This window comes from Eleutherodactylus coqui, chromosome 12 (genome assembly GCF_035609145.1).
Source record: "Eleutherodactylus coqui strain aEleCoq1 chromosome 12, aEleCoq1.hap1, whole genome shotgun sequence".
Taxonomy (NCBI): Eukaryota; Metazoa; Chordata; class Amphibia; order Anura; family Eleutherodactylidae; genus Eleutherodactylus; species Eleutherodactylus coqui.
This window is the reverse complement of record NC_089848.1, coordinates 59,388,060-59,406,838: the sequence shown is the minus strand read 5'-3', so window position 1 is coordinate 59,406,838 and position 18,779 is coordinate 59,388,060. Positions and strand designations below refer to the sequence as shown.

Sequence of the window (18,779 nt, the reverse complement as noted above, 5' to 3'; positions counted from 1 at the left end):
GGCAGTAAGACTGTAGGAGGCAGTTTGTGGTCATACCTGTGCAGGGAAGAACCAGAAGAAGAGGTTACTGTCATACGTCTTGTTCACAGTCAAGTATCCCGAATAGCTCTTCACATTCGATCCCGGCAGTTCTCCTACAAGGCTCAACTCACGTGCTGGAATGACATTAGCGATTATGGAAACCTAAATCTTAAATGATGCTTTCTGTGACCGTCAACCACAGCAGTATACATGAATGCGAACGAGGTCTTAGAATGTAAGGTCACTTCATCCATTAGTGGGGGCTATGGGATCACATTGTGACACCTTGTGGTATCTTCGAAGGAAACGTGGAGCAGCAGCCCTCACTACTGCCAGTTTTAAAAGAGGGTTGCCACCCAGTAAAATGTATGTGGACAGGATATTTTAATGGTGGTCACTTTAGAATTTGGACTCCTAGGCTTGAAAAGGGTTGTCCGCGTTACAGCTTTTTGGTAAAAACCCTTTTGCATGCAGTAGTAAACTTGCATATACTCGCCTCTAGCTGCTCCGTCCTCTACCGCTCCCAGTGCTGCTCCGTCTGTTTGTTTACAGGCTGCAGTCCCGCCCAGTTTATGGGACGTCATAGGTGCTGCAGCCAATAACAGAGCTCAGTGATCAAACGCAGAGCTCTGTCATTGGCTGCAGCGCATGTGATGTTCTGTAAAAAGGCTGGGGCAGCCTGTAAACGTGACGTCAGTGGAGAGATCTGCAGCAGCACCACAAGACACAGCAGGAGCTGGAAGAGGCGAGCTTAGGTCTATTACGTTACTACATGCAGGAGGGGTTTAACCAAAAAGCTACAAGTCGTACAACCCCTTTAAGTCTTTGGGGCTGAACCATGTTTTTATGGTCATTCGATATACATGGTGGGCCACAGGAAAGTAGCCTGCAGGGCTTTCCTTAATTTTCTTTTAACCAGCAGCAATCATCTGCACAGTGTTTAACAGAAAAATAAATGTCACTGCGTCAGATCGACATAAAAAAAAAACTTGTGTGTCCTGGCTCTTGTGCATCATGCCTGTAGTCCCAGAAGCCCCTGTGGCGGTCACATGCAGCTCATCATTCACGTGACAGCAGTGGCCAATCATATGAACTATGAATATCATGTAACCACAGCAGGAGCTCCAGAACTTATGCCAGACTACCGGAGTGCCAGGACATTAGGCAGCGAATATAGTTGGTAAGTTTATTATAAGGGTAGACTCGCACAGCAGATTGCTGCAGAACTCACAGCGATTCCTCAGCAAATATCCATCATATTACTTTCAGTGGGAATCCGCACCATCACCTATATATACACTGCATGGATTGTGAAGCATGCAGAATTCAAATCCACGTGTGGAAAAAAAAGGGAATATCAATCCTTGAAGCGAATTCTGCATGGTTTACATACCAGGATTTCCACACAAGGATTTGCCCATTGCAAAAGGGCTAAATCCGCATGTGGAACTATGGCCAATTATTTGTATAATCGTAGCAGAAGTCTGCAGGTCAGTTGTGAGTTTACAGATGAAATCCACATGGAAAAATCTTCACCAGATTCTGTATTCTGCACATTTTTAAACAACCCCTTTGATCTGTTAATACGCACAATGTTGTGGAGTGCCATCATCTGTTTGTTGCCACTTGGCGCATGGGATGCAATGTGTCCAAATTGTTACCATAGAGCAGAGGTCTCGTTTCCTAGTTCTTATGAAATAGTACTAATGACATGCTGGGAGTTGTAGTGTTCTCAGCTGGAGAGCCACAAGTAAGAGACTGTGTAAGCAATAAAAAGTCTAGAGACTCCAATACTAAGCCATGGAGTCTCTCCTATACGGACTGGTGCGTTTTATTACAAAACCGCTGAGCATGGGAACCAAAGTTCTAATAGTTGGAGATTGGAGATTAGAGCTAAAATAGAAAGATATCAGAACATTCATCAATCACAAGCCAATATGGAAAACCAGATGGAAATTCTCTGTTTTTACCTTCATCGATCTTCCCACTGTCCAGGTAAGGTGTGAGGAAGAGCGGCTCCCCAGGATCCCCTTTAGTTGTTGGCGGTACCTTCACTCCTTTAAACATGTGGCTTAAAGAACTCCTTGCATGCGCCAATTCCAGGTTACCAGCCACCAGCACCAGAAGGGTCAGAATTCTTGAAGTTTCCATTGTTGACCTGTAACAAGAAAAAGGATTTACTGCAATTGTTAATTTGATCTAGACGAAAATTCAGAGCCAAGTGAATGCAATATGCACAACACTGGGGCCAATAAACACACAAAGACCTAACAAACCATTATACTAATGGGGTTGTGAGACTTTGCATTTCTGCCCTGATAATTGGAAGCGGTCTGCTGCTCAGATCCCCACCGATCAGCTGATTACCAGCACCGCTGACACTATGGGAAGCTCAGGAAGCAGATCACACTGACTATACAGCATCAGCCCAGGTTAGTATTGTCAGTGCAGCTCGCACTGAATTCAATGGAACTCATGTCAGCAGTACCAAACTGGGCCGCTGTGCTATGGTCAGCGCAATGTGCTTCCCATAGTGACAGCGGCGCTGATCAGCCGATCGGTGGGGATCTGAGCAGCAGACCCCCGCCAATCATCTACTTAGGACAGGTCATCAATAGAAACCAGAATGCAAAGTCTCAACAGCACCTTTAAATATGGATAGATCTCATCTCATGTGTAGATACAGATCACCGGGTAAGTGATTGCATGACTAGCCTGCGGTTTTTAAACTATGACAGCCAGGAAGCAGATCAAGCTTTTATGTTTTTTTACATGCAATTTCATAAAGCACAGACTATAAGAACCAGGTACATGAAGGCCTCAGACCTACGAAGATGCCTATAGAATAGATTTTGGAATGCAGACTCAGTCCAACAAGGGCAAACAGAATGCCGTCTGAAAAGCAGAAGAAAAAAAATTATACCAAGCACCTAGAAGTGGTTTCTCTGCAAAACTCGGCAGGCAATTAGATCCCAGACAATTATGCAGATTAGATGACCGGTCTTGCCACCTGAGGCCCTTAAAGAGTGGCTCCACGCCAAGCTTCCATTCATGCAATTATGGGAATCAGATCCTAACATCTCCCTCTCTTTACCCTGATGGCATCATTGCTGTACTTTCATCTCAAAGGGCAGCCATCAAATAACACTGGCCGAAACTTCACTTAAAATTCAACACAGATCCTATCAAGTCCAGTAAATATTTGATAAATACTCACCAAGCACCCCTCCAAATTGTTTTAGGGGATGTAACACTTTAGGATCAACATCCCACACGTGGTCGTCGTGCTCGGTCGTAAGGTCTTTCTAGAGGCAGGTGGCCAACCTGATATCTAACGTCCTGGGTAAATCTTTCCCCCTCTGTCGGTCGACCTGCCTCCCGGCGGACCGACCTCTTGGCTATATTTCAACAGCATCAGCTTTATCAACACATCTGCATGGCCGCCAGAATCTACATAGCTTCCCAATGGCTCACACCCACTCTTACACTTAATCCAGTTATTACACGAGTCTCAAGAATGAGATTGTTAAAAAGTGAATAATTCAATAAAATTATTTTAAAACAAAAAGAGTGCTTCCCCCCCCCCCCCCCCCTGGCCTGTAAAAGGCTCTCAGAGGCTCCTTGTGTGTAGTGACCTCTTCTTCCACTTATGCGGAGCTTGTTGACCGCTAGAAGTCTCTACGACAGAGAAGATATTTCACCCACTTGGTAAAGTATAAGAGGGGCGCATTAGCGGAAAACAAGAAGTTGGATGGTCATATTGACAAGCTGCCCGCCACCGGGCCGTTCTGACCACACTGTTGGGAGGCATTAGGGACCAGTGGAGGTGTGAGGGCACATAGGGCGACTGGGCTCAGGACACCCTCTACAGACAATCCAGAAGAGAGAATAGTCAGATCATCCAACAAGCCCCAACTGTTCCATTGTTGGCCATCTAGAGTCAGGTGACACGGCTGTTTAAGCACAGCTAACTGAGCATTAAAACAACGCTCGTGCGAAGGAGCCCTTAGGAATTTTAGTGCAGTTTTTATTCTTTGCTTGGTGAAAACCCTTCACTTCACCACGACACAGCATGCCGAGTTTTTTTTCTCTGCAAGAGCTCATTCACATGAGCGCATTTCAGTCACATAAATCTGCAGCGTATTCCCTGCATATTGTGGGGGGTTTTGCCTACATTTTTATGCCCCCATAGATTTTAATGGCCAATTCACTTTTAATATTGGCTATTCTGATACACACCAAAACAAAATGGGCTCCACAAGACACCGGAGAACCCCAGGGTTGGAGTATTCTATATGTTTCCCAAACTACGCAAACCTGGCAACCCAAGGAGGCCAATTATCTCAGGTGTGGGAACCCTCACTGAAGGAATCTCAGGATGGGTAGAAGATGTCCTCAAACCACTGGTGAGGAATACAACCAGCTACTTGAAGGATACCATGAACCTACTGAACAAACTGTCAATCATAGGTCTCCTCCCAGATGGTGCAATCCTGGCCACCATGGATATGGAACCCTTATATTTCAACATCCCACACGAAGATGGACTGACCGCCTGCTAGGCACACTTTGAGGCCAATGGGGTTACCTCTGAGTCGGTGTTACAACTCACAAGATTCATCCTCATACACAATTATTTCTCCTTGACAAATATTCCTGCAACTCACTGGAACTGCCATGGGCAGTAAAATGGCACCACAATATGCCAACCTTTTCATGGCAAAACCAGAGAGTGACTTTTCATCCTCCTGCCCCAACAAACCATTGGCCTAATTCCGCTACATTGATGACATCATAATCATCTGGACTAATACCGAACAAGAGCTAATAAAATTCAATGAGAGAGTCAATGCATTTCACCCCATCATAAACCTCACATTAAGCTACTCTTATACAGAAATCAACTTTTTGGACACCACCATAAAAATTTCGAACAACTCAATACAGACATCCCTATACCGAAAACCGATTGATCGGCCCACATACCTCAGATGGGACAGTTTCAATCCTAAACACATCAGAAAGTCCATTGTCTACAGCCAGGCCATCAGATACAACCGAATCTACTCCAACCCAACAGACAGAGAGGAACATTTGTACCATCTTAAAAGGATATTTTTTCATCAGGGCTACCATCCCACCTCAATTGATGACTAAATCAGCAGAGCCACCAGGATACCCAAAAATCAACTACTCCAAAACAAGGAGAAAGAAAGAAACGGACGTGTACCTCTAGTAGTGACCTACAATCCATAGCTAGGGGTACTAAGGAAACTCCATCATACTCTACACAAGGATGACCGTCTGACAGCCATATTCCTGGACCCTCTGCTTCTGTGTTACAGGCAACCTGCAAATTTGAGGAACCTTACAATCAGGAGTGCATTGCCTTCAGACACACAAAAAGGAACTTATCCCTGTAATGTAAGGAGCTGCGAGACCTGCTCACATATACTGACTGCGGACAGGATACAAATCCCCAACACACAGCAGAGATAAGACATCAAAATTCTATCACTTTCCTGACCTCAAGGGACTGATCAAGTAGTGTCTCAGCTCTGTTTGTTTTGAGTGCAAAACAGTCTCAAATTTCTGTATGTGAACATTTGTATTTCAATCAAGAGGGGTGTCCTCTCTGCATCTGTATATTATATATGTGACCCATCCAAACCAGTTCCATTTTAGCCTGAGGAAGGATCAAAAGAGGTTCCGAAAGTTCGCTGTAACATCATGTATTTTTGTAAGTCATTAAAAGGTATCATATCTACAAGATTACTTGGTTTCTCTCACAGAGCAATCACAAACACCAAAACAAAACATGCTTTTTTCCATCTGTTCCTTCTCCTATGTAACTGAAATATGTGCGAAAAATACACAGATGTGAATGAACCCACTGAAAATCCATGGGTACTATCTTACACCTGTGTGTAGGAGCCCTCAGTGAATGGGGTTTGTCAAACATTGCACTTTACAATGTTGCAGAATTTCAGCGTGCATTCCACAACAATTCCACTACGTGTGAACACACCCTTAGGAGGCATGGAGATCGCCTCGCTTATTAGTGATTTAGTAGCCATTAAAGGGGTTGTCCCGAGAAAGCAAGTGGGGTTCAGCACTTCTGTATGGCCATATTAATGCACTTTGTAATATACATCGTGCATTAAATATGAGCCATACAGAAGTTATTCACTTACCTGTTCCATTGCTAGCGTCCCCGTCTCCATGGTGCCGTCTAATTTCAGCGTCTAATCTCCCGATTAGACGCGCTTGCGCAGAAGGGTCTTCTCCCTTCTCTTGGGTCTCGGCACGAGCGGTGTTCTGGCTCCGCCCCCTTCTACGTGTCATTGCGTAGCTCCGCCCCGTCACGTGTGCCGGTTCCAGCCAATCAGGAGGCTGGAATCGGCAATGGACTGCACAGAGCCCACGGTGCACCATGGGAGAAGACCCGCGGTGCATCGTGGGTGAAGATCCCGGCGGCCATCTTAGTAAGGTAAGGAAGAAGTCGCCGCAGCGCGGGGATTCGGGTAAGTACTAAACGTTTGTTTTTTTTTAAACACATGCATTGGGTTTGTCTCGCGCCGAACAGGGTCCTATTGAATAAAAAAAAAAAAAAACCGTTTCGGCGCGGGACAACCCCTTTAAGTGGTTTTTCCTTACACTAATACGTCTAACACCACCATTCTAATACTACGTGACTGTTAAAAGGGCCATTCTGGCAAGAAACGTTTTTTTTTCCATTGCTGTACCCCTCACCCGATTGGCTGTAACACTCTGGAGGTGTTACTGCAGGTACTTCTATGCAGTGCAGCCTCCTGTCTGATGCTTATCAGGCACTATCTTGATACAGAGATTTCTGCTTTTACCATTTTGTGCTATCAATCCCATGATGCATTAACACATTATACGTGTAGCTAGAGGCTGCACCATCTCTGTTGCAGGGAAACCACTGCCATTATGTATTCACTTACATAAGCTACAGGCCATAGGTATTATTAGGATAAAACCATTAATTTCTGGAGGCGGCCCAACTGTCGGCACCCCTGCTGAAGAGCATATCTGGCTCCATGTGATATCACACAGCAATTAGGCTGACTAGTTTGGGAACGCATAACCCCAAGTAAATCTCAGCTGGTCAGAACGGAGATCACATGACTATCTGAGGAGGAGGCGGCCAGGAGTTTCAGATGGAAAGGAGTAACTAACCGTAATAAGGTAACACTAGCCGAGTTACACAATGAATGTTTTATAAAGGTGAAGTGGCCCTTTAAACCAGCAGAGCTCCTAAAAGAAAGACACTATGATCAGGAAAACCTTCAAATCAAATCAAATCATGGTATTTGTATAGCGCCAACTTATTCCGCAGCGCTTTCAGGTAATTATTACTTATTACCCCCCACCAAGCTGGGTTCTCATTTTACCGACCTCGGAAGGATGGAAGGCTTAGTCAACCTTGAGCCGGCTACCTGATTCATGCGGGGATCGAAAACCTTCTGCAAAACTGAAGCCTCTTATGTTGCTTCCTGTCAAAGGTTCAAAGCTTTTATTTATCAGACATCACAGAGCAGCTCCGATTTGCACCTTTAAAACCCACAAACTCTTATTTACATGAAAAATATTTTTTAAATGGGTAAGAAAAATGAAACTGAAGATTCTTCATGCAAATAAAAAGTTTCCTGTTAGGAAAAAAAAACCAAAAAAAACATTATGTTGATATTTGTGAAATCAGTCCTCGTTGGTCTTTATAGAAATACAATTTGCAGTTATTCACATCCATGGTGAAACGTTCTTTACATTTTCTGGATGCAAATAGACAACTTTAATGAAATGCTAAGTGGTTTTTGTTTTTTCCCCTAGAACTAATACCAGGTCTGTCCACGGGCCGTGTCCGATACGGCATCTCATCTCCATTCAAGTGGTTACAGCTGAATCACATTACCGAACAGTCCATGGACTGACCTGTACAGTGTATGGAAACGCAGCAGGAGTTTGCTAATCCTAGGCAAACCCCTTAAATGGCTTCACTAAAACTAGGTTATGGGGCTTTAAAGGAGAAAGAACGGGGAGTCCGGGCAGCAGCGTTTCCTGGACTCCCTGTTATCTCACCGTAGAATCCCATTACAGAAGACAGGTTCCCTTTAAATTAAAGTGGAAATACAGTATTGTGTAGGCTAGGTGTTATATTCCATATATATCATAGACTATCACCAAACATAAGCCAAAAACGTGTCCTTTTGGTAGGCATCTTGCTATACATTTGCCGACACTCATTACAACTACATAAGAAAAATATAATATATATAACTGTACAACACACACACACACACACACACTTGAACTTTAACATAGTACAGATTGTAGTAACCTCCACTCAGCAGCTAATCTGTAAGAGGCGCTGCTCAAGTATCACATGTCCAGGAGAACCTCTGGAGCTGTCTCACAAAGCACAATGCTCGTTCTTACAATGAGCTAGTTTCCAAGTCGCCCCCATCATAAAGAAAAGTTTAAATAATGCCCATAATCAAAACCTGTATGATCTAAGTGTTCTCACCACCCGCAGCCTCAGGATCACCCGTGCCGGACTCTGACCAACCTTGTCCTGCACTAAGAAGATACTTGACTTGAGAAGCCGATGACCAATGAAGTGTTGCAATAGTTCTATTACTACACACTAACCACAGGGCCAGGCTGCATACGGAAGCAAGTTCTGCAGGAAACTCCTAGAGCAAGTCCCAGCACTACATCAGGGGAAGAAAAAAGTTACAACTCCTTTATTAAATATATAAAAAGGAACAACCCAACTGTGTCATTACATAACCAACAACCAAACTGCGGAGCAATTTATAGACACATAATAATAATAATCTTTATTTGTATAGCGCCAACTTATTCCGCAGATCTGCAGGACAAGCCATCAATGGTAGATCATTAGGAGTCTATTGTCCGGGACCCCTGCTGATCAGCTACACCTCAAGCTAGTGGGCTTGTGAACTGAACTGATTTTTGCAGGCAGCAAACAGCTCCATTCCCAATGCAGTGGCCAGGCTTGGTATTAGAGGCACTGAACTGAATGGTAACATTGCCTGCAATACTAAGCCTGACCACTGCATTGGGAGTGGAGCCGTTTGCTTCCTGCAAAAAAATCAACTCCGTACTAACTCACACTGGCCCAGCTGATCAGGGGGGCTTTTGTGAGGCAGACTCTCACCAATCTACTATTGATGGCCTATCTTATGGCTAGGCCTAGAATAGTTTACAAGTGGACTGGACAACCCCTTTAACACTTGCTGAGCCCATTTTTATGCATTACTGAATCACATAATGATACTTTCTGCACCACATCTCTCCAATTATATGCTATATAATTTTAATGCATACACTGGATTGTGTTGATATTTGGCTTCTTCTTTGCATGAGGCAGCTTTAACTTGCATTTGTGCATTGTATGGCAAGCTGCTCACAGACAATGATTTCTGGAAGTGTTCCTGAACCCATACAGTGACTTGCATTACAGAATCATGCCTATTTTTAATGCAGTGACGCCTGAGGCCCGTAGATCTCCAGCATCCTATACTGACCGTCTGTGTTGCCCCTTGTGCACATGAATGTCTTCAGATTCTTTGAATCTTTTGATATTATTTACTATAGATAGGATATTCAAAGTCTTCACAATTTTACATTGTGGAACAATTTCAGGAGTATGTTCCTCAATTTATTAGACACTTTTTAACAGATTGGTGACCTTTTGACCATCTTTGCATCTGAGAGACTCTGCCTCTCTAACACGCTCTTTTTATACAGTTATAGGACATGAAAATTGACCTCCAGCGGTTTCACTAGTACCACTTTTCAGCTTTTTGTTAACCCTGTTCCAACTTTTTTGAGATCCGTTGCTGCCATCCATTTCTAGATTTATTTTTTTTTAAAGTGAATTTGAAAAATGTCTCACTTTCAGCTTCTGATGTGTGCCATGTTCTATGGTGAATACAATATGGTTATATGAGATTTCCAAATTATTGTACTCTTGTCTTTACATTTTACAAACATCCCAACTTTTTCAGACTTGGCCCCCCCCCCCCCCCCCCGCACACAGACAGATTTGCATTACGGAATCCGGAGTATGCTCCATTTTGAGGCAGATTCCGTGCGGACGGCTTTCATTGAAGTCCTTGTACTGCGCATGTGCCTCGGCCGGCACATCCACAGTACAGAATGTAAGACTGCGGACAGGTACACGGGGGTCACCGGCTTGGCTGCAGGATCCTGCATGCGGAATCCGACCCGGCCATGAGCAGCCGGCCTTAGGGTTGTATATTACACAAATACAATAAAAAATACATATCATCTGATTTGTGCTTCAAAAGACCAAGTTTAAGATAACATGTATCCAACATAAAAAGGAAACTTATCAGCTCGGTAGCTATAAAGTGCCACCGATACAGCAATGTTGTGCTTTCAGGCGCGTCACGCCACTTTAACATTCACTATGTTAACCTGGATTTGTTCCAGATTAGAGCGATAGAAAAAGAGTTAAGAAGCCACCATGTGAGGCGATTGGGAAAAAAAATTAATGTTTTATTTTTGCATGGATTCCGAACGGACAGATTCCATTGAAGTCATTACAAGCTGTCCGGCCCAAGGCCCTTCCACAATTGACATTGCAGAAAAGCTGCGGATTCTGCGTTGTTGTCTAGAGACGGGAAAAAAAAAAAAAAGTACTACACGTATCCAACCGCGAGCCATCTGGACCATCTGCAAGGTAGAGTAATACAAGGTACACACAACACCGGCAGGGCACAGGGTTGGATTCTGCTGCGGGTTCCTACATGCGGAATCCGACCCATTCGTGTGCACTGCTGTCCAGCAGTTTCAGCAGGCAGGGATTACAGGCAGCGCTTAGCTATTCTTTGATGAATAGCTAAGCGCTGCCTGTAATTGGCTAAGCGCCCAGCCAATCAGCACAGCCCTTTCAGGAGGCAGGGATTTTTAATTCCTCGCCTGCTGAAAGTGCTGGACAGCAGTACAGGGGAGCCAGCCGGAGGACGCATCTGAGCGGCGGAGAGGTGAGTAAAGTTCTTTTTTGTTTTTTACACCAGCTAGGGATGATTTTTCAGGGAAGGGCTTATATTTCAAGCTCTTCCCCAAAAATAATGCTGCAGGGTTTGCCACAAAACCACTGCTTTCAATGAGGCCGGCAGCAGCGCCAACCCCATTGAAAGCATAGGGAAAATATCGACTTCTGCCACAGCTGAGACAGCCGTGGCAGGAGTTTCCTTCATGCCCACGGGGATAAAGGAATCCTCTGCCACAGCTGGACTTCCCACACGTAAAGAGAAAAAATCCAACTATTGCCAAGTACAATCGGTATTTATTTTGTACTGGGACCATACTCAACTTGAGAAGCCCCTGACCAACAAAGTGTTGCAATGGTACTATTAGTGCACATTAACCGCAGCAGTGCCAGGCTGCACATGTAAGCACACAGTATATAGGAAAACAGCATAGGGACACGTTGTGGCCCCAACATGATGCAACTGCTGCCGTGTTTAAGTAGGACTGCCAACAAGTGGCTGCATATCTGGAGACCAGCCGGTTCACCGCGTGGCTGAATGTAATGGCTGCCTGGTTCTGCAGGTGAAGAGGCTGTTTTTCTAGCAGAATGAGAAAGCAATTCATTTAAGAACCACAGCAGCTGCATAGTGTCACATTAATGGGCCGAGGCTGCAATACTCAGAACGGCTGCTATGGAGAGTACTGCGTTCCCAGACCAATGTACACATTGCAGAGTCGTAGCAATCGCAGAAGCGCCAGAGACTCTTCAAATCAGCAGGGGTGCCGACAGTTGGACCGCCTCAAGAAAATAATGGTTTATCCTAAAAAATCCTTCTGTACATGAAAAAGGGTAATGTTAAAAGGGTTGTAATATTTCTGTAAAACCCGTTCCCCATACACTAAAAAACCCGCACTTACTCCCCTCTCCCCATGGCGGCACTCAGTCCTCTGCTGTTTGCACGCTCCAGTACCGCCTGACTTACAGGACGTCACAAGCGCTGCAGCCAGCGATCAATCACTGAGCTCTGCTATTGGCTGCAGCGCTTGTGACATCCCGTAAACAGGCCGAAGCAGCGACACGGGGCACAGCGGGCACGGAGAGTATATGTGGGTTTATTATGTTAGTGCAGAAATATTACAACTCCAACAACCCCTTTAAGCAGAAACACTGTCAATCTTATTCTCATATATTATAATGGACCTCCGATTACTTTTTAACTACATTTGGAGGCCATTCTCATCTGTATAGAGATAGAGGGTTGGGTTGGCACTAGCAGCAAAGACTGGGTACCCATTTGTTAGAGCTGGCCTCCCACTCTTAGGACGGCTTCCCCTGCAAGTATGCGATGACATTACCTCCTGCCAATCAACATGCACCATCTTGGTGTTTCTGTGCGCCAACATAAAGCACGCCGAGATCTCTATTATGTGCAGCATGTGAACGGAAACATGGGAGCTTATGGCAGATTGGTTACACACGTGTAATATACTGTTACCACACGTTTGGGTGAAGGAGCCCTTCCTGTAGTCACTAAAGCCCCATTGCCCACTTGTCCAGGAGTAACAGCAACACCCCTTACTAAAGCGGAGGCCCGTGTGTCCGGAGCAAACAGGGAGGTCAGTCAGCCTGTAAAGAATGTTAAGCCTAGATAAATAGTACAAAGGGCATCGAAAAAACTACAGACGTTTATGTTCAAACACGGTTTTTTGTTTTTTCCTCCCAAAAATTGATAAAAAAAAAAAGGAAGAAATATTTCAAAGAGCACGAGTTAAAATAACCAATAAGAGTCCGCTTAGTGCGGTGGTGCCGAGCCGCCATAACCACACAGAGAAGACACATTCCGGTTTAATGCAAATTGCAACAGTGTCACGATTCTTACGACCTTCAGCTATGCTGTTCTAGAATGCTGGGGGTCTGCTGCAGACACTACGCAAACAATCCCCCACCCCCCACCCCGTGTGAATATGCCGCAGCGTCTCAGAGGGGCACTCAGAAGTTAGCTCATCATCAAGGAACCCGATTGGTTTGTCGAAAGCAGAGAACCCCCATTTAAGAAATAGTTACAACTACAAAGGCTGCAGAAGGCAGACCCCTGGCCTTAAAGGGGTTGTCTCGAGGAAGCAGTGAATTTTTTTTTTTTTCCCAGTCCCCCTAATTAAGCATACATTACTAAGCCCCCCTGTAAATGACTTTTCTAGCTGGTTTGTACTTACAGTTCCAGCGTTTCAGCAACTTATAAAAATTTTCCCAAGATGGCCGCTGGCTCTTTTCCCGTCGCTTGCTGTAGCCCGACGTGCGCGCTCCCGAGACGCTACCAGCTGTGTCTCCCTGACAACCAGACGCCCCGCAGCCGCCGACTGGACCCCGGGATTGAACGCAGCCGACCACGGCACACAGTCACCCACCGCCAGGCAGCAGGTAACCGGCGCTAGCCCCCGGCTCCCCCGCGCTAGACCCTGACAACAGACGAAGGCCCCTCGGCCCAGCGGCAGTCCCCTCAAGACAGGTGAAGGCCCCGGAGCCCAGCGCTAGGACACCCGGAGGGGCCCACGCCTGTTAGTGACACATCACCCCCGACCCATCACTTACCTGGGCGGCTTCTCGGGACAGCTCGGCGGCTTCTCGGGACAGCTCGGCGGCTTCTCGGGCCAGCTCGGCGGCTTCTCGGGCCAGCTCGGCGGCTTCTCGGGACAGCTCGGCGGCTCAAGTTACTGCACCCCTCTCTAAGAGAGGATGGTACAGAATGGCCGCTCCAGCGCGCTCCCGAGCAGTGACAGCTCGTCTGCGCATGCGCAGAAGAGCTGTAGCGGCTAGCAGGCTGAAGCGGCTCGTGCTGAGAGCAGAAGACCGGACTGCGCAAGCTCGTCTAAAAAAGCAAGCTGCCAGCGAATTTAGACGGATCCATGGAGACGAGGACGCCAGCAACGGAGCAGGTAAGTGGAATAACTTCTGTATGGCTCATATTTAATGCACGATGTACATTACAAAGTGCATTAATATGGCCATACAGAAGTGCATAACCCCACTTGATTTCGCGAGACAACCCCTTTAAGGGTTAAAGATGTGCAGAAGGTTAGGAAACGTAATTGAAAGAGCAGCCATTACTCCCTGGTTGTCTCCGGCCCGGCACCGCCAACCCCGCCCCCTGCGATACAGAAGGTGGCATCACGTTTGTCGCTCACATGATCTCTGCAGCAGATTGCTGGCCTCAGCGGTCATCTATGCAGGAATGGCACGTGGCCACTGAGCCGGGGACTGCAGGGGTCACATCCGAGATGAACGTGACGTCACTGCATCCGGTACCAGCAGGAACCTGGCTGACAGGTGCCGGACCAGAGGCAACCCGAGGGGGCGGAGGTTTTTTTGGTCTACTTTGGGGGCTTTTTTTGTAGTGTTGGAAAACCCCTTTAAGGCGTCCCTTAGCACTGTTCTACAACGACAATTACAAGCCAGCAGCATCCGTTTGCAGGCGATCGCTCACAGACACAACGCCCACACAATGCAGACTAAGAAGTAAGAGCGGTTCGTGTTGTTGCGGTGAGCGCTGTGGGCGGTAGAGTCGCAGAAGAGGAAAAAACATTTTTCTTAAGAAACAGAGATGACCTGCCGCTTAAAGAGACCCTTCAGTCCAGAAACAAAGATGGCCGCACCAGCCTCTCTGACTGCCTGATGTACACATCAGTCTATACCTGCTGACCAGCCCTGACCAATCACATCAGTCTACACCTGCTGACCAGGTGGGCAGCCCCGGCCAATCACATCAGTCTACACCTGCTGACCAGGTGGGCAGCCCCAGCCAATCACATCAGTCTACACCTGCTGACCAGGTGGGCAGCCCCAACCAATCACATCAGTCTACACCTGCTGACCAGGTGGGCAGCCCCAACCAATCACATCAGTCTACACCTGCTGACCAGGTGGGCAGCCCCAACCAATCACATCAGTCTACACCTGCTGACCAGGTGGGCAGCCCCGGCCAATCACATCAGTCTACACCTGCTGACCAGGTGGGCAGCCCCGGCCAATCACATCAGTCTACACCTGCTGACCAGGTGGGCAGCCCCAGCCAATCACATCAGCATGCAGCGTTTTAGATTACTAGATGAGTGCATCAGGTACAGAAGCAGCTCGGCCATCTTTGTTCCTCCAGGGTCGGAGGGTCGCTTTAAGCAAAATTCCAAAGAAATGTTTCAATTATAAGTTAGTAATTCTGTAGCGATAACTTGTATATTTTCATCATGACTCCGAGCGCTCACTTGTCTGTTCCCGACATCCATCAGTGTCCGGGGGCCATAGAGCTGGTTGAGCCAGGTCAACATTTATGCTTGCCCCTTTCCATTGCTCAGTTCTACTCTAAGGCATAACTTGAAGCTCCTGGGCTCCCTATATGGAAAAAAAGAGGCCTTATGACACACACCCCCCCCCCCCCCCCCCAAAGGCTCCAGGGCCTAGGTGCAACTGCGGTACGGTTGTATCTTGTCTCCACCACAGTTATGGGTGGATACACAGGCTGTGCCACGGGAGCTAAAGGGAATGCCCCCAGCTCCGGATTGGCTGGCAGAGACACACACCTGGACCGAAACCTCCAGCAAGTATGTTCTCAGTTTCTCTGTGCCCCTGCTCCCCGCTGTGCCCGACTGTCTCCCGCTGCCCGACTGGGAAATGTGCAGGTGCCACTCCTGAGGCCCCCTGTGCCATAATTTCCCCGGCCGGCAGCTGTCACTCACCCCCGGCGCTTTGCCTCGTCCCGTCGCTGCTCCTGCGCTGACACTGTCCGGCCAACAGCTATCACTCACCCACCCCGCTGCTCTGCCTGTTCCATGTCACCTGTCCTCTGCTGCGCCGCTACAGTGCCGCTTTACAGGGCCCCAGTAGTAGCATAGCTGGATGGCTCTGCCAGCTTCTCTCGGCGCTCCTGACCGAGCACGCTCACCCCCCACTGCGCTTCAGTCCTCCTGCAGCGCCACTTTACAGGGGCCCGGTAGCACCATGTCCCAATGGATATAGGCGCCGGCCTTGTGGTCCAAGGGTAGCAGAAGTTCTCCTATGGTTATGCCAGTAGCTCTATCATGTGACCCAAACCAGAAAATGCTGGATCTGGTACAAGGTGTCTGATGCCCGCCAGGCCCATCCATAACAGTGGGATTTGCCGAATCTCCATCACCCCAAACAGAGTAGTACCCGCTGCCGTGCCCAGGATGTTGTGTGGAGCATTGCCACCGCCGCAGTGCCCGCCCTGTTCACACCACATGTGAGCCTTCCATCAAGGTATATACCTCTAGAGGAGCCCCCGGGTAGGTAGAGGTCACCGACGGGCATACATGGGTATAACAGAGGTTAAGGGGAACCAGTCGCCTCCAGACAGCACCATAAACTAGGTTGCAGCGCTGGTTGGGGAGTCGGGTGTTTCTATACTCCCCTGCTCCTCCGATGGAGTCCGCGCCTGGTCTGAAGAGCTGACGCTTCATGCTGCCCATAGAGTTCTGCACTGCAGTCTGAAAAAAGACAATATCCAGACCGCAGTGGACAAGTAAGACAAACCCCCCCCCCCCCCCAACAGCACCATGAAGGCTCGCTCCCACGGGCGTATCCGTATGTGGATCCGTGAATACGCAGCGTGCTCAGGGACCGGAATACGTTTACTCGCTGCGCATTTCAGCACTTTTGCTTTTTTTTGTGTGTGCAGTAAATATGCGTTATCATGTGAGCAAAAATAAAACCGCAAGACGCTCCCGCATGTGTTACACAGATGTGCAGCGGACACGCCGGCTCCGAGCACCCCAGTGCGCCATTTCAGTGCGTTACAGGCACCAAAATGGGACAAGCTGCATTTTTTCTTCACACCACCAAAAAGCCTGCAAAATACGCTCATCTGACTCCCCCGATGTAAATCCCCGGGGACTCCACACAGCGCACCAGTGCACGAGGAGTCACGTAAAGTCTATTCCGCGCAGCCGCCCCTGCCAACCCAAATGTGGGCAGTATTACAGCAGAGGCTAGGAGGGGAAGAAGCCAAGGAAGTTACACCTCCGACTCTGGACACAACACAGCGCCCCCCACAGGTGCAGCACGAGAACGCAGCCATATATATATTATATATAGTAAGCCCCTCCATTTGACAGGGGACACAGCAGTGACCGGCGGGGAGGCGGACAGCTGGGCACACAGGAAGGAGGAGCGGCGGCTGCACACAGGAAGTGGTGCCCGGCGCCCTCACACCCCGCCGCCTGCAGCCGCCACACAGCGCAGCACTACTTACTGGCCGCCGCACTAACACCAACAGTGCTGACCCAACGCCTCACCTCCCGGCAGCAGTGACGGCGGGCCGGCTCTTCACTCACGTGTTAGTGACGATAGGCTGCTATTATACACTTGTCCAGCAGGTGGCGATGTAGGACAGGGAGAAGCCGATTTAGAGTTTCACGCTCGGGACTATATAAAGATGATGAGTCTCTGTGTACAAGTGGTCCCTGTATACATATGGTACATGGGGTCCCTGTATACATATGGTACAAGTGGTCCCTGTATACATATGGTACATGGGGTCCCTGTATACATATGGTACATGGGGTCCCTGTATACATATGGCACATGGGGTCCCTGTATACATATGGTACAAGTGGTCCCTGTATACATATGGTACAAGTGGTCCCTGTATACATATGGTACACGGGGTCCCGGTATACATATGGTACAAGTTATCCATGTATACATATGGTACACGGGGTCCCTGTATACATATGGTACACGGGGTCCCTGTATACATATGGTACATGGCGTACCTGTATAGATATAGTACACGGGGTCCCTGTATAGATATGGTACACAGGGTCCCTGTATACATGTGGTACACAGAGTCCCTGTATACATGTGGTACAAGTGGTCCCTGTATACATATGGCACACGGGTCCCTGCATACATATGGCACACGGGGTCCCTGCATACATATGGCACACGGGGTCCCTGTATACATATGGCACACGGGGTGCCTGTATACATATGGTACACGGAGTCCCTGTATACATATGGTACACGGGGGCCCTGTATACATATGGTACACGGGGTCCCTGTATACATATGGTACAAGTGGTCCCTGTATACATATGGTACACGGGGTCCCTGTATACATATGGTACAAGTGGTCCCTGTATACATATGGTTCACAGGGTCCCTGTATACATATGGTACACGGGGTCCCTGTATACGTATGGTACAGGGGGTCCCTGTATACAATATGGTACACGGGGTCCCTGTATACATATGGTACAAGTGGTCCCTGTATACGTATGGTACAAGTGGTCCCTGTATACATATGGTACAAGTGGTCCCTGTATACATATGGTACAAGTGGTCCCTGTATACATATGGTACACGGGGTCCCTGTATACATATGGTACATGGGGTCCCTGTATACATATGGTACAAGTGGTCCCTGTATACATATGGTACACGGGGTCCCTGTATACATATGGTACACGGGGTCCCTGTATACATACGGTACATGGGGTCCCTGTATACATATAGTACATGGGGTCCCTGTATACATATGGTACAAGTGGTCCCTGTATACATATGGTACACGTGGTCCCGGTATACATATGGTACAAGTTATCCATGTATACATATGGTACACGGGGTCCCTGTATACATATGGTACAAGTGGTCGCTGTATACATATGGTACACGGGGTCCCTGTATACATATGGTA

General features: G+C 47.6%; 1 protein-coding gene across 5 annotated transcripts in view; it reads right to left on the bottom strand.

The window, feature by feature from the left end:
• LOC136586522 (probable serine carboxypeptidase CPVL) overlaps positions 1-17,433 on the bottom strand; it is a 69,383-nt gene extending 51,950 nt beyond the window's left edge. For 2 of the 5 annotated variants that reach the window (XM_066584649.1, XM_066584644.1), the window contains exons 1-3: positions 17,374-17,433; positions 1,992-2,179; positions 37-155 (exon numbers count right to left, since the gene is read on the bottom strand). In XM_066584649.1, the coding sequence (XP_066440746.1) occupies positions 37-155; positions 1,992-2,172 (300 nt within the window). In that variant the 5' untranslated portion in view covers positions 2,173-2,179; positions 17,374-17,433. Of the gene's footprint in view, positions 1-36; positions 156-1,991; positions 2,180-8,569; positions 8,705-17,373 lie in introns of those variants that run through there. The other 3 variants (XM_066584648.1, XM_066584647.1, XM_066584646.1) reach the window with 3 other exon arrangements.
• Positions 17,434-18,779: the final 1,346 nt, after the last annotated feature.